This window comes from Phalangium opilio, unplaced genomic scaffold (genome assembly GCF_054372755.1).
Source record: "Phalangium opilio isolate 3A_F unplaced genomic scaffold, DU_Popi_V2 ptg000003l_1, whole genome shotgun sequence".
Classification (NCBI taxonomy): domain Eukaryota; kingdom Metazoa; phylum Arthropoda; class Arachnida; order Opiliones; family Phalangiidae; genus Phalangium; species Phalangium opilio.
In genome coordinates, this window is record NW_028324145.1 from 4,432,304 (window position 1) to 4,447,793 (window position 15,490).

At 40.5% G+C, this 15,490-nt stretch overlaps 2 protein-coding genes across 3 annotated transcripts in view; one reads left to right on the forward strand and one right to left on the reverse strand.

Annotated features, from left to right (window-relative positions):
• Trim9 (E3 ubiquitin-protein ligase Trim9) overlaps nucleotides 1-12,221 on the reverse strand; it is a 341,298-nt gene extending 329,077 nt beyond the window's left edge. The window contains exons 1-4 of one of the 2 annotated variants that reach the window (XM_089836500.1): nucleotides 12,082-12,221; nucleotides 11,340-11,693; nucleotides 10,763-11,115; nucleotides 9,104-9,500 (exon numbers count right to left, since the gene is read on the reverse strand). The gene's annotated coding sequence lies outside the window, so the exon portion shown is untranslated. Of the gene's footprint in view, nucleotides 1-9,103; nucleotides 9,501-10,762; nucleotides 11,694-12,081 lie in introns of both variants that reach the window. The other variant, XM_089836492.1, reaches the window with a different exon arrangement.
• Nucleotides 443-15,020, forward strand: LOC149717205 (dynein axonemal intermediate chain 2-like). Its single transcript, XM_089834678.1, has 18 exons — nucleotides 443-487; nucleotides 2,716-2,868; nucleotides 2,950-3,070; nucleotides 3,147-3,412; nucleotides 4,457-4,759; nucleotides 4,866-5,024; nucleotides 5,096-5,210; nucleotides 6,523-6,761; nucleotides 7,361-7,522; nucleotides 9,006-9,321; nucleotides 9,404-9,517; nucleotides 12,088-12,227; nucleotides 12,287-12,421; nucleotides 12,487-12,672; nucleotides 13,401-13,444; nucleotides 13,805-13,940; nucleotides 14,087-14,248; nucleotides 14,820-15,020. Exons 1-18 carry the CDS (start codon nucleotides 443-445, stop codon nucleotides 14,901-14,903), a joined length of 2,880 nt encoding a protein of 959 aa, XP_089690804.1. The 3' UTR covers nucleotides 14,904-15,020.
• Nucleotides 15,021-15,490: the final 470 nt, after the last annotated feature.

The following is a 15,490-nucleotide window of genomic DNA, read 5'->3' on the forward strand; positions in this document are numbered from 1 at the left end:
TATTCTTAAAGTTGTAAGAACTATTTTCAAAAGCATAAAAGACACTTTCCAATCGCACAAACACCATCAAAAACTCACCTACCACAACCTGACCACGATTGATTTAATAATTAAGGTGTGGAATGGAATCTAGCACGTTAATACTTCCTAGAAGTTGGAAAACTATCTAAACACGCAACCTTTTCCACTCCTGCCAAGAAGAAAAAGTTGGAGAAACGTCGAACAAGTCAGTTAATTTTTCCAAATGGGTTCCGCTATTTTCCATAACGACCGCACCCAAAAGGTTTCTTCAACAATATGTAGAATCGTACATCGCGTCTATTTCGAAAAGGAGCGCTTATATCGACGTTGTACCACATTATCTTTACGGAATTTTGATAAAAATACCTATAATATTCAAACTGACCGAAATTAAAGTAGGTAAAATAATTTGCATCGCCTAATGGACGACGAAATATCAAAGCACTACCAAGTTCCCTTGGTAAAGGTAAGGAGATTCTAAATTTTACGTATGCATTAAGTTCGTACGGGTATTTTTTCCCTCGACCTCGGTACCCAAGATGTAAAAATGTAGGGATTGGATTTTGGTACCAGGAAACAAATTTTTGACCTGTTCCAAAAACTATCGTCTGATTCGTCTCAAATAAATAATACTTTATAAAAAGCAGAGGGTAACGATTAAACAGAATATACAGTAACAGAGACCAAACTTCACCATTCTAATTGTCGCGGACGGGGCGTCCCTCCCCTTCTTTAATAACCGCGTCCCCCACCCTTCTATTATAAGGGCAATATTTGGCCCTTCGCGGGAATCGAAGCCCCTGCGTATAGCTCGGAATTTGGATTATATCAGAAGGGGATAATAGAAGAAGGATGACATTCTGTATCTTCTTAATACTTTAGTTATGTAACATGATTCTTCCCACGCCCACCCTTTTTTGTTGGCTCGCCAGCTCATCAAACTTCAGATGGAGTGAACTCTATAACTGTTTGGTAAAATCCTCAGCAATCAACCCACAAACTTCGTCTTGACGTATGACAAAAATCCACATCCTTCGCAAATAGTTAAGGGCTAATAGAGTAATGATGAGGGAACTATTTATCGAGTATGTGACTCGGTTTAGTAACCTCGCTCCAAATGTAAAATTACGTTCGGAAGAATCACGTTACAATTACCCCGTTTTGTGGTACACTATCTACACTTCTGTCCAAGAGAAGTAATATATTTTTCTGGTGTAGCCTGATATAGTAGAGGCGTACATTCACTAATAAATACCGAGAAATTTTACAAGTTTTACCTCTCCGAGTGACGATGACGTATGTATTACACTGGACGTGGCTGTGCATGTGTGTCTGTCAAATCAGAGCAAATGTGTTCGCAGAAAGCAATTTTGTCTTCTACTCCCATCGTTAGGATTAAGAAGTACGCGGCGATCGGCTAGGGTTACGAGAAACGTTTAGCTTATCAATGGCAGAGCTTCCACCAAAGGTTCACGCAAGTGTGGGTATTCTTTTCAATCTCATTATAAATTCCCAAAAATTGTTGAATTCAAACGTCAACAATAGCTATGTTTAAAATGATTTTAGGAATAAAGTTTCTTAAAATGATTTTAGGAATAAAGTTTCTTAAAACAATTTAACTAGAATTAAGGTAAATTAATGACGATTAAAATAATTAATATCAATTATATTTATTTATTTATTTAAGAAAAACCTCTTAATTGCGTCCTGACTCGGAGTGGTTTAATTTGGTTTCCCAACTTTTTGATAATTTTTCTACAATTCTGAAAGCTATGTTCGCTTACCCCAACGTTTGCGACCCCCAAACCCGAACCCGACTTGTTTTTTGCGGGGATACCTTGACCCCGTACGAACTCTAGTATACACATATATAACACACATTGTTATTACCAGTCGACACCATATGTTTTTGAGAACGATCAGGGAGAGACAACTGGTTACATGATTAAATTCCTAGATGTACTACGTAGGCTTGATAATTACAAGTAAGAATAAATCATTTTGTCAGTGGATAGCATTCGGATGATGTGATCGTGTTTTCTAGCGTTACTTTGATTCAGACGAAAGTCCCATTTTGGGGCTCGAAAGTTGGTGATTCTTGGACCGGAGTCTTCAGTGCACTACAAAGAAATGTCCGTTGCTTTTGATTCATTTCTAAAGTTATATTCCCAATCTACCGAAAACAGGACGGAAACCGGGCAGAAAGGGGTTCGATCGAAACCTTTTTGACTCCGAGCCCGATGAAGTTCCGTTTGTCCGGGCGTAAAGCGTGGTTTTCACTTGGCGTAAATTGCGACGTTTTCGCCAGCCTCAAGCGACAACCGAAAAATAAGGACCTCCGACCAATCGCTTAACGCCGTGCCTTTCTGTTAACAAAATTTCCGTTGTACGCTCTACATCTCGCGCCACGATTATCACATATCAAGCAACTTTCATCAAACCTCGCGCTAAATCTCATTCGGCACGAGAATTTTGTAAACATGAAGGCAGGGCGTTACGCGATTGGTCTGAGGTCCTTATTTCAAATTATCCATAAAATCTGAACCTAATTTGAATTTTAAAATCATTCGGAGATATTTCCTGAATGTTTCACTATAGTCTTATAATTAGTAGAAGAATCGACAAAAAAAAATCACTTTATTTTCCACTTCACCCTCCCTTTAATAATAAAATTCATTGTTTTACGATTTACAGGAGTTCGATTTTTCCTTGATTCCACTGGGACTGTTCAATGATAATTTCAAAGACTTCGCTACATCTTATCCAATTTTAATTCAAAGCTTCAGTATATTATTTGGAACACGCCAAACAAATGAAAACCACATTTTTTCTGTTGTCGATAAATGGGTAATGGCACTATCGCACCACTTACTACAATTTAAATATCTTAACTGACAATTGGACCAAAACGTCTTACATCTACCATAGATATGCGTAGTGGTTGCGGGATTTTCTCTGCTCCTTTATATGACGGGCAAACTAAACTCATTCGTCAGAGCGAACTCGGAAATACCCTTTATGTACCTGTTGCAATGCCTACTGGGCACAAGTAAGAATCCTTACATAGAGTGACGTATCCGGTATTCGACGTACCGTCCGGACACTACGCTCACTACGCGTCATAGAACTCTGTTTTAAAATCATAATATTCTTAATCGAGTTCGCTCTTAAAGGTCCGCAAAGTGTCAAATGTTCGGGAGTTGCTCGCTTCCTTTCTGTTTTGTGGAGTCTGTCGTCATTCATTCTGATGGTGTTCGTATCATCGGAAATGACGTCACAGTTTTCGAGCAAAACGGAACTCCTTCCCTTCGATACCATGGAAGACATTTTTCACTTTCCCAACGCAAAGCCTTTACTCTTCAAAGGCGCCCACTACATCAAATCTATTCGAGTCAGTATCAAAGATGGGACTTTACTTTTAGCACATGCTGCATAGCGTGCGAGTTATTTCATATCACGATCGGGTTCTTGCATTAATATATGCTCATAATATTAGTCAATACTTTCAATATATGTTTGTGTAGTGTTCGTACGGGGACACCGTTCAGGCCCATGTACCTAAGACGCAAAATGTAATCAGGGTTTTATTCGGGGTTAGATTTGGTGGTAGGAAACTACTTTTGGACCTGTTCCAAAAATATTCGTCTCAAATAGGTTCTCCTTTATAAGAAGCAGAGGACAACGATTAAACAGACTACAGTAACAAAGACCGCAAAGTTCACCATTCTCCCTTCTTTTATATTTGACCCTTGTGGGAACCGCTGCTGCGTATAGCTCGGAATTTAGTGTGCTTTTAATAGTTACTAGCCTGATACTAGCAGGGGCATAATCCTCATTACTAGATAAGCTAATTTCCACATAACAAGAAATTTTATGATTTTTGATCATTTTTCTACAATTCTGAAAGCTACATTGTCTCACCCCGACGTGCGCGACTCGACCCCAATTAATATTTTACTCCGTACGAACTCTATATTTGTGCAGGGATAGATTTAATTTTAGAAGTAGGAATGGAGAACGGTTAGTATTTACTTCAGTCTCACTCATAGCCCAGTATAGAGCCCCTCCCTCAAACACGTAACGCAAAGTTTAAATTATCTTATTGACTCACTTAAACTACATTTTGATGACGTTGCTGATGGGGACGGCGAAAAACCCGTAATTCCTTTTACCTCGGTTGCTTTGACCCGCCTCTTCTTTCATACCCCTCCGTCCCGTGGAAGGGGGTCCGGGACTTTGACGCGCGCCCACATTACTCTGTTATCCATTCCTACTTCTAAAATTAAATCTATCCCTGATTAGTGATATTCATTTCAAATGTCTTAAAACTTTCACATTAGAAGTTCAGGTTCGATTGTTGAAGCATTGCCTTGGCCCGACAGTGTGAAATAAAGTGTTGTTTGTAGAGACCCCTAATGTTTAAATTTTTATTTAGAAAAACAGTCTAAAAAACCGAGCATACGCGGAATTAGTCAAAAGAGCGGATGAAGATTCAGGTTCAAGTTTCATGACTTTGAGTACCATAGAGAACAGTCCAGACATTCAATGGGAAATCGAAAATCGGAGCAAATTCTTTTACTTCATCAAACTTTGTAACTGGGAAGTCATCAAGGCCAGATATGCCATGACCAAAAAGTGCAAAATGAAATCAGGCAAAACAATTAGTTTAAGCTTAACGACAATGTTTTTCAAGAAAAACATTTCAAGGACTCTAATTAAGACCGTCAACAAAAGGCGAGTTGATCAACTCAAATGGCCCGGGTTTTCAAAAAACAGAACATTACGTACAAAATGGTAACAATATATTGTTATTTCTATCGTTTAGAATGCGCCAACTGAGCTAGGGTAATTGCTTCGAGGACCGGAACCCGTATTTTCAAAACGAATTGCATCCCTGTCAAAAAACCGAAACACCGGATATATTCGTCGTTATCAACGCATCCGCTTTCATGGTCATTTTCCGCATTTGTCTCACTGGCTTCACAGTCTCCTTGATCACTCTCGTACTCGAAATATACGTGCACATGTTATCCAAGGTGCAACTTGAAAGTTAATATGGTGACACCTTAAACAGAAACTAACCACTTTTTCGGGAATTAAACGTTCAACCACGCGAAACATGAGAAGGGAAATTTACATGATTTTAAACCATGCATGTTACCGCGCCGGAATTTGTAAAGATTGTAAACGTAAGAAATAAACGACAGTGAAAGATTTGGGGAACTTTGTATAATGGACGCTGTTACATCAGAGTCACATGGTTCCATTGATTGATATTAGCCAGAAATTGAATACCCTTTCAAGCAAAGAAAATATACGCTCCAGGAATGGAAGCTATGTCTGGGGGTTGGGTTGACCAAGGAACTTCCGGTCTATGCTATTTCAATGTAGCCGAAAATACCTCGGTCAACCGAGCCTGCCTTTGGAGCGTACTAGGAGGGGCCAGACAAAAATTTACACTAGAGGAAGCTACACTTTCCATTCCTGGGGCGTGTATCTTCTTTGTTTCAAGTCACTAAATGCACTTTTCTGAGAAACTAGTTCAAAGACAGTCCACAATGTCGTCCAATTGCCTTTACGAAATACAAATGATTACTTTGTCCTTGATACCAGTCGCTACCATGTTTTTGAGAAACGATAACGGAGAAACAACTGGGCCAGTCACTAAAATTTTTTAGATGTTCTTAAAAGGCTAACTTGATGATATAAAGTGGGACTAAATTATAGTCTGTGAACGGAATTTTGGTGAAGTTATATAAAACGATTCTGATCAGGTTTTTCAGAGTTACTTTGATGCAGAGTAAGGTAAAACCTTGAGGCATTAAAGTTGGTACTTGCTGGGCTCTTCGGTATAGGCAAAAAGAAATGAAAGTCGCTCATATTTTATTTCCGAATGGAGATTGATAATCCGTGCTCGGCATTAACAACGTAAAATATTCAAACCCCCGACTTATACCTGACTTTCCCTCATTTTCCAAATTCCTGACTTATCCAGGTTCTGTACCAATCCCGTCTGTTGATTTTAAATAAGGGCAAAGCTAAACTTGCAATTATGGGAATTGGTTGCGTTGGTTGCAATATCTTCTGGCAACAAGCAGGGCCGGATTAAAGGGGAGCCGAGGGGGCACTGGCCCCCGGGCGCAAGGCTTGTTGGGGCCGCATTGAGTTAAGCTGTTCCCCCTTAGCGACACTTGCTGTTCAGTTTTTCTGACTTAAGGGGGCGCACAGTATCTCGGCCCCCGGGTGCAAAATTGCTTACTCCGGCCCTGGCAACAAGTAATAACTTTGAAAGTATTTCTGAAATAATCCGTGTCCGCAAAGTTTTTCCCATTTAAATTTCCCCTCCATGGCCGCATTCCTCCCCCACTTCGTATTGATTCGTGAACCACGCGCCTTGTACGTAAGCCACAAAAGCCACTTAACTATTTAACCCCGTAGATCACGTCTCCCGTCGCCTAGCAACGTCCGTAAACAAAACGTATGTCCGGTAAACTTCCAAAGCGTGCGTGCAGACGAAAAGCGAACAGGGCGCGAATAACACGATGGATTTCCAGTATGTTTATATCAAACCCCCGTCGTCTAAAAGTGGCAGCGAAACTTCCAGGTTGCACAGATTAAGCTACAAACCAGCGGAACTAATAGTCAACATCGAGCCCGATGACACCCTTATGGAAAATTGGGAAACCTTCCGAGTCATGGACACGGGGACGCAATGCGGATCGCAAATATCAGCCCATGATGTTCGTTAAGTATAAATTTACATTACCCAACGATAGAATTGCACATGATCTCGGTAATTTGCACCTCAATAAAGATGTAATAGTCTAATAAGGTGGCAATTTGCATCTCAATAATACAATAAGGTGGCAATTTGCACCTCAATAAAGATGTAATAGTAAAATAAGGTGGCAATTTGCACCGCAATAAAGATGTAACAGTCTAATAAGGTGGCTCCTATGGGCAGGGCTGTCTAGAGAGTTTGTGGGTCCTGGTTAAATTGATAAAATCGTAGGCCCTATCAAGACAGCACATCACGTGATCCGCGTCCCGGGGAAACAGACCGAATTTCCCCCTCTATCGACGGCCCTGCCAATGGGGATGTATGTATACAGATTTACACAAATGCAAATAAATATCCATTACACTTCATATACGACATTTTGGATAGAATAGGACTTGGACTCTCACACTCTTAATTAACGCTACATTCTACAGGTTGTTCGAAAAAAAGAGTGGCAGGAACCACCACTCTTGTGTCTTGTCCCTCGATCCCGAAAAAATACAAAATATTTTCATAAATTCGTCCCCAAGTTATTTGCTTTAATCTATTTTTTTGCAGGTATCTACTGAGAGTAGTAACCGGGTGTCCAGAGGAATTAACCACCGAGAAGGGGGCTGGCCCAAGGACGTCAATTGCGAGGATGAAGAACAAAAAGTTCGATTCAGGAAAAAGATCGAGAAAAAGGAACATTTCGCCAAAGCGGTCGTGCAATTGGGAAACGTAATTATAGCAATCTTATCTACGCTTCATGTGTCTTCCCCGATGACCCGCAGTGCACTATCAGGGTTCGGACGAAATTTTTCTATTGAAAATCCCTGACTTTTCCAGGTTATCCCTGACCAAATTTTGGCAATATCCCTGACCATATTAAGGTGTTTAAGGAGCCCACTTCATCACACCTGTCTCATATTTAACATTGCTCGAAGCATGGTTTGATGTACGGAACGAAATCCCTGACATATCCCTGACTTTTTAGGAAAAACCTTAAAATCCCTGACTTATCCCTGACTTTTTCTCTTAATTTTCACATCCCTGACTTATCCAGGTTTTCCAGGTTATCCAGGTTCCGTACGAACCCTGACTATAATGAATTTGTGGTGGTTATTGCCTGTGCATGTTTAAATGCAGCCAGTGTATCATGTAGAAATACGGGGATTTATGCGACAAAAATTGGGGAAACAGCGTAAAGGTTTTGGCAAACTTCATAAAGTTGTTTTTATCATTTTGGGAAATTATGGCGTAATTTTTTTCTTAATTATTGGATGAATTATCCACTTGAGTTATCAAAGATTAATTTTAAAAGTAAATGTTTACTAAAATGTCAATATAAGCTAATCCTCTCCGCAGGTATGGCTCGAATTAAGCTTGCTTAATAGCTTAGAGCGCGTATCGTTTAAAAAGAATCGTTGGACGTCTGTTTTCAACAGTGCAATTGATATTTCTCGGAAAGAGAAACAATCGCCAACCTACTGTGATATCCATTTCTAACCCCTAACCCGACTCCCCCCTATTCTGTTTCGATTTGTCCGAGAAACTATTTCTTGGGAATATATGAAGCCGCGTATCTTTATCTTCTCTCGCATGGACTATCACTGAGTGTTGGGGCATACAATGTACTGTCTCCTCTGTACTACCAAGGTTCGTGGGTGGTGCAATTTTTAGATGGGACTTAAGTTTGTTTACGAATGCCCGAACTTTACACAACGCTGTTAGACAAAATCGAACGTAATTTGAATTTTGTGGGCTTTATGACTACATTACACCAGGGATAGATGTAATTTTTGAAGTAGGAATGGAGAACGGTTAGTATTTACTTCAGTCCGACTCATAGCCCAGTATAGAGCCCCTCCCTCCAACACGTAACGAAAAGTTTAAATTATCTCATTGGCTCACTTAAACTACGTTTTGATGACGTTGCTGACGGGGACGGCGAAAAATACGAAATTTATTTTTACGTATGACCCGCCTCTTCTTTCATACCCCCCCCCCCGTCCCGTGGAAGGGGGTCCGGGACTTTGACGCGCGCCCAGATTACTCTGTTCTCCATTCCTACTTCTAAAATTAAATCTATCCCTGATTACACTACGCCAATCAGCAGATCCGTATTTACACGTTATAGGGTTATAATATAACTTATTCAAAACCCAATACTTAAAATCCGACTTACAAAAACCATCGAAATAATTTTTGAATGATTAAAAAGTTGGTAGAAAATTGCATCAAACAAAATGTGGCCATCGAACTATGCGAACGATACTTCCCCAACCAAGACGGACAAGATGACAACTTAAACGAACTTACCTTAACCGATGACGAAGATGAACTGGACGATGACGTCATTGACGAATCCAAAGTTACAACCATCAGCGTCTTGAAACCACCGGGAGTTTACAACCACTCTGTCTCCAAGATATCCTTTTGTCCGGATGACCGCAGTAAATTGGCCATCGCCCACTGCGATTTCGAGTTCTTCGCCACGTTACCGTTGGAACCGGTCAGTTCTTACATTTGGGATAAAGGTACGGTGCAATTTTCTCAAGTTTGTAATATAAAATTGTGGCATTGTTCAATCGTTTCGAATTTTTTTTTTCACTTTTGTAGAAGTTCCAATTCAACCGAAAGCCGAAATTAAGCCACAGTCTCCGTTGATTTGCCTCGAATATTGTCCCAAAGATCTGAACGTTTTGCTGGGAGGATGCTATAATGGACAAATAAGTAATATTTCATATCAGAATGGTCTTCGTGTTTCTTTCCTAAATTTAGACATCCTAAGCATACATTTCGTTACACAGGATTCGTACAAAATTTTTAATTGAAAATCCCTGACTTTCCAGGTTATCCCTGACCAAATTTTGGCAATATCCCGGACCATTTTAAGGTGTTTACCAGAGCCCACTTCTTCACACCTGTCTCAAATTTAGCATTGCTCGAAGCATGGTTTGATATACCAAACGAAATCCCTGACATATCCCTGACTTTTTAGGAAAAACTTTTAAATCCCTGACTTATGCCTGACTTTTTCCCATAATTTTCATATCCCTGACTTATCCAGGTTTTCCAGGTTATCCAGGTTCCATACGAACCCTGCTTAAACAGGATTCGCACGAAATTTTTAATTGAAAATCAGGTTACTTCCGACCATTTTACACATATTTCATAGGTAATTTGGTCGCCTAGGCTCATATTAAGTATTGCTCGACGCTTAGTTTGATAAACCAATAAGGAATTCCCGATTTTATACAAAAAATTTATATCTTCGACTTATCCCTGTCCTTTTTCATAATTTTTCAAGTCCCTGAAACATCTAGGTTGCACCAGAAGTATATAATACTTCTCTTCGAGAGAAGTGTACCACAAAGCGGGGTAAGTGTAACGTCACTCTTCCCAACATCGGAACATTTAGAGCAAGGTTACTAAAACGAATCACACAATACGCGATAAATTGTTCCCTCATCATTACTCTATTAGCATTTAAATATTTGGCAAGACGCGCTTGTGCATTTTTGTCGCACGTCAAGACGAGGTTTGTGGGATGATTGCTGTGGATTTAGTGCCAAACAATTATAGAATTCACCTTACGGTGCGATGCCCATTTGTAGTTTGATGAGCGGAAAGCAAACTAAAAGGGTGAGCCTGGGAAGAATGACGTTACATAACTAAAGCGTTAAGAGGATACAGAGTGTCATCCTTCTTCTATTATCCCCTTCTGGTTGCACGCAAACTACGCACATTCTCCGCTTTGATGTCTGACGTCGTTTATAACCAAATAGACCATTCCATTAAATATTTAAAGAGAAACCAACACAATGGGGCACCGCCAGCGGAGCCCGAGTTAACTACACGCGGGAGGCTAGCCGACTCGCACTGCCCCTGTTTATTGCTTCACTTCAGGAATTAATAGAGTGGTCTATTGTGCGCGGGGACGTAAAGCCAAAAGCAATGAATAAATCAGATACTCACATTTTAAGGATGACCGAATTCATTATCCCAAGATGGTGACGTCACATATACGCGAACAAACGCGACTTTCAACTATCACGCGAAACTTCACAAAGCTAACGCGACTAAGATGTATATTTTAAAAAGGTTTAACGCGTTTGGGAAACTGTTTGAAACGTTTTTAAGTTCAATTTCGTTTTAAGTGTCACAGTACGTTCACTTTCGACAGTTAAAGGTTTCCCACTACCCTCTAGGTAGGACCGTAATAAACTTGAGCCCTCGTTGGTCGGCTTCTAGCTGGATGCCAAGACCTTGACATGTGGCCTTCAGATGTGCGCATTAGGGTATGGGACTATGGGTCGCTGCGCTTTGACCTGAAAGTTTGTTAATGCGCGTGCAACTTTTGGTACTGCTCACTATAGCTACAACTGGCATTGCGGATTAGGGTAAAGGACTATGGGTCGCAGCGCACTGACCTGAAAGCTGGGAAAGGGACTATATGACGCAGCACGCTGACCTGAAAGCTGGGTAAGGGATTATAGGACGCAGCGCCCTGACCTGTAAGTCTGCTAATGCGAAAGAAACATTATGCACTCACCCACTAATTGTGGCATCCAGACGAACTCGAATATAACCGTAAATCGCGTCAAGTTCAATTGTAATGGTTGAAAAATGGCACAAAGTTCCATGTAGTTAACCGTTCAAACGCACCACGAAAGCCAAAGTTCGCACAAAATTCCAAGTAGATAACCGTTAAAACGCATCACAAAAGTTCACAGTTCACACAAAGCTCAACGTTGAAGCAGAGCGATTCGGTAACCATCGCGACGTCATTTCAGACGTGATTTGGATACCCTGATCCTCCATGCACTAGACCGCCAAAATCTTGATCCCTCGCTGTTGGCCAAACCAAAACGTGACCATTCATTAAGACATTCAGTCAAAAAACGATCTGCAATTGAAATAAATTCATCGATTTCAGTTAAACATCACAACTATTTCAACATTATGCTTAAATTTTAAAATGTAGCAATCACGAAAACAATATTCCAATTTTACACGCCCATATTCTTGTAGTAAAGTAAGTATGTGTGTTAGGCTTAAAAATGACTAGTGCCATACCATGAGCAAAGTAAACCCAAGCTTAACCCTAAAACCAACCTAAGCCTAATATTAAACGTAAACCCATAGCTTAACCTTAAACCGAACCTAAGCGCAATATTAAACGTAAACCCTAGCTTAACCTTAAACCGAACCTAAGCCTAACCTAAACTACCACACTATAAACACAAACGGGCCACATCCCCAAAATCTATAATAATAATAATATTATTATTTACCTTCAGTTCTTTGGGACCAACGAAAGGGGTCAACTCCGGTCGAACACTCGCCAGCGGAAGTCAGTCATTCTGACCCCGTGTACGGCGCATTGTGGCTTCATACCAAAGGAAGTTCCGAGTGCTTTACGACCTCCACGGATGGCCGGGTTAGTTCTAACTGGCCTTTGCCATTTTTCACGTGACATATTCTGACGCTTGATTTCAGGTTATTTGGTGGGACATTCGAAATTTAAAAGATTCCTTGGAAACCTTGATACTGGACACCAATAAAACGCCCAATCACGTGCCGTCATTGGACAAGGCTTACGGCGGGACATGCTTGGAGTATGAACCCACTATGGTAATTAGGCCACTTCATTGATTCAAATTTGGAAAGAATGGTCGTAGATCGTTTTTGTTACGTAGCCCACGCGGTTTATGGTGGCTACGCAAGAAGGCATCGTTTTGGCTTGCAACCGTAAGGCCAGAGGTCAATCTGGTGATAAAATCACTTCGGTATACAGCAATGGTCATGTGGGTCCCATATTTTCACTGCAAAGGAATCCAAACGTTCCGAAAATCTTCTTGACCAGCGGCGACTCCTCGTGCAAGGTCTGTATAAAAGAAAATTGAATCCTCGCTTAGATTAAGATGCTGTCGAAACTGGTACCTAGGTGTCACATTTCTTGAAAAATTATATTAATAGGGTAACGTTTTAAGGTGGAATTCATAAACGACGGACGCAACGCAATTAGCACAGGCGAAGGCAGGGCGTCGTGCGCAAAGGCAGGACGTTTGCGCACGACGCCCTGCCTTCGTCTGTACTAAATTGCGTCGCGTCCGACGTTTATGAATTCCACCTTTAATCGGCTATCTTGAAGAATAGGTTCCTGTGAGGGTATAAAACGTACGGCAACTTGAACCTCGTAACCTTTGCCCAATTTTTAACAGTACAGGTTAGGTCAAACACCTGATTGACCTATAAGCCTTTTCGAGGTAAAAAAATGGCATAGGCAACCCTCAGTGTCGGAACGTACAAGGGGGTTGATACATTGCCGTCTTTCCGCACTCTAATGATACAAAAAGACTACAGCGCTTGCGCCAAAAAGCGAGATAGAAGGCAAAGTTTACCCCTGTGTCGTTCCCTTTTAGTTAAATCATTCGAAATGGTCTATTCTTCAAAATTGCCCTCCAACGAAAATTTCTTATCCACACATTCCTGTTCCTACATAGCTAATTTGAGCTTACTGAATACTAATATGTTACGAATTTTTTTGCATTTAAAAATGCTATGAATGAAGGTTAAATAAATATACTTATTTATTTGAATTATTAAATAGATTTGGTCTGAAGAAGTCCGTGATTCGCCGATTTTAACTTATGCGTAAGTTCTTTGCAATAGACCAATTCGGAAATTACAAACAGAGAAACCAACACACAAGGGGCGAGGTCGTCATTTGGGGTATTCTCCCTTCTCCAAGAAGCTCCGCCAGAGGCAGTGCGAGTTGGTGCTTGTAGTGCACTCGGGCTCCGTCTGGCGTTACTTCTTGGCGCGAGGGAGATTACCCCAATGGTGGTTCCGAGGCTGTGTGTTGGTTTCTCCGTTTGTAATTAAACGAATTGGTCTAAAGACCAGAAAGACTTTTCCGTAACGTCAGTGTAAACTTCATGGTCAAGCTAAGTACACTAATGAGAGTCATGAACTGTTTAGATTAAAACAGTTTGTTTCTCTAACATATTTTAGGGCTAGCAAGAGTCAAGTGACGGATTCGTGTTGGATGACGTCACGTCCATCCTCCTTTTTATCAGTGACAGATGGAGGACGCTTGTACATTTGGGACTGTCTCTACAGTTCCCATCAGCCTCTTTTCTCTTCACAAGTAAACTATCTTAATTTGAGCATGATAAAAGATGGACTATTTGATAGGCTAACCTTTCCTCTATCAAATAAGACAAAATTGCACTAAGGCTAACAGGGGTCATGCCAATATTTAGTAACCTTATCTAAGTTTATTTTAATAACTAGATCAGCGAAGACACTTTGACAAGAGTGTCGATGCAAGACGATGGTCACCATCAATGTCATTTGGGTGCTTGTGGTACCAAAGGGGGAAATGTCTACCTGCTAGAGTTTAGCCCTGACTTAACCAAGTGTCTCCGGAGAAGAGAAAAGACCAGTTTATCAATGGTAAATTGCGCCAATGAAGTAAATAAATGCTACTAGTTTCTGTAGTGTGTATAGACTAGTGGCGGTAGAGAGGGGCGTAGACTGTGTATCCCTCCATCTGGGAGCGTTCTTGTAAGAGGGGATACTGTGCGCTCCCAGTAGGCGGATGACACTAAGCTAAGAGATAGAAGGGTATGACGTTTGCATACGTAGTACTGCCATTACTCTATTTAAAATAGGTATGCGAAGCTCTGTGGTCGTTTTAGGCACTAGATTACTAATTTATTCAATAAATCTACCACCTTTGTGTAGTTGGAAGGACCATACTACCACTTTGCTTTTTAGAAACTAGTGGCATTACTTCAATACTTATTGGCAACAATTATTCACTTATGATCGCGTATCCATGATTAATAGAGTAATGTCAGTTCACGTAAGCAAACGTCATACCCTTCTATCTCTTAGCTCAGTGTCATCCCCCCTACCAGGCGCGTACAGTATCCCCTCTTACAAAAGCGCGCCTAGAGGGAGGGATACACCGTCTACTCCCCTCTCTAAGGACACTACTCTATGGGCTAACATTTTATTCTAGTTTTTCGAAATGGAAACAGTTCGTGAGCGAATTGTGGAGTCAAGGCACAGGGAATTCAGACTTCGAACGCAAATGGATGAATAATTATCATATTATAATTAAGGAGTTTAATTAAACCTACGCACCAGATATTAATGAATTTCAATCACACTTTCACACTTACCCTAGTAGTTTGACCATTGTAAAATAAAATTTAAAATATCAAAGCAACTTCATTTTTATATTAAAAGCGCACTCATTTCATACCTTAAAGGATAAGATTATGGCTAAAGCTAAAGAATAGACCGCCATAATATTAGACGGAGTTAAAAAAATCTCCTAGTCAAAGGACAAAGGTTGGGATATACAGCAACGCAGTGAACGCACTGTTTCCTTCCTTTATACCGTGGGGGAAAGAAGTTTGATTGCCCTAACTTTCACTTGTGAGTTGGCCAATTCCCGCCTTGAGTGAGGGCTTTACAACGCGGCAAAATTTCGCCAAGGCTTACGATAAAAATTATTAGTTTTTCGTTAAGAAAGGATAGTCTTTAATCTAGTACTAATTATAAATCTACATAATCTGATCTAAAGTATTAGTTTATGGTTAATTATTATAGTAAACTGAATAAATTACCTCACAAATCATCCTTAGAACTTCGAACATCATTCAACATTTCAACCGCAACGTTTCA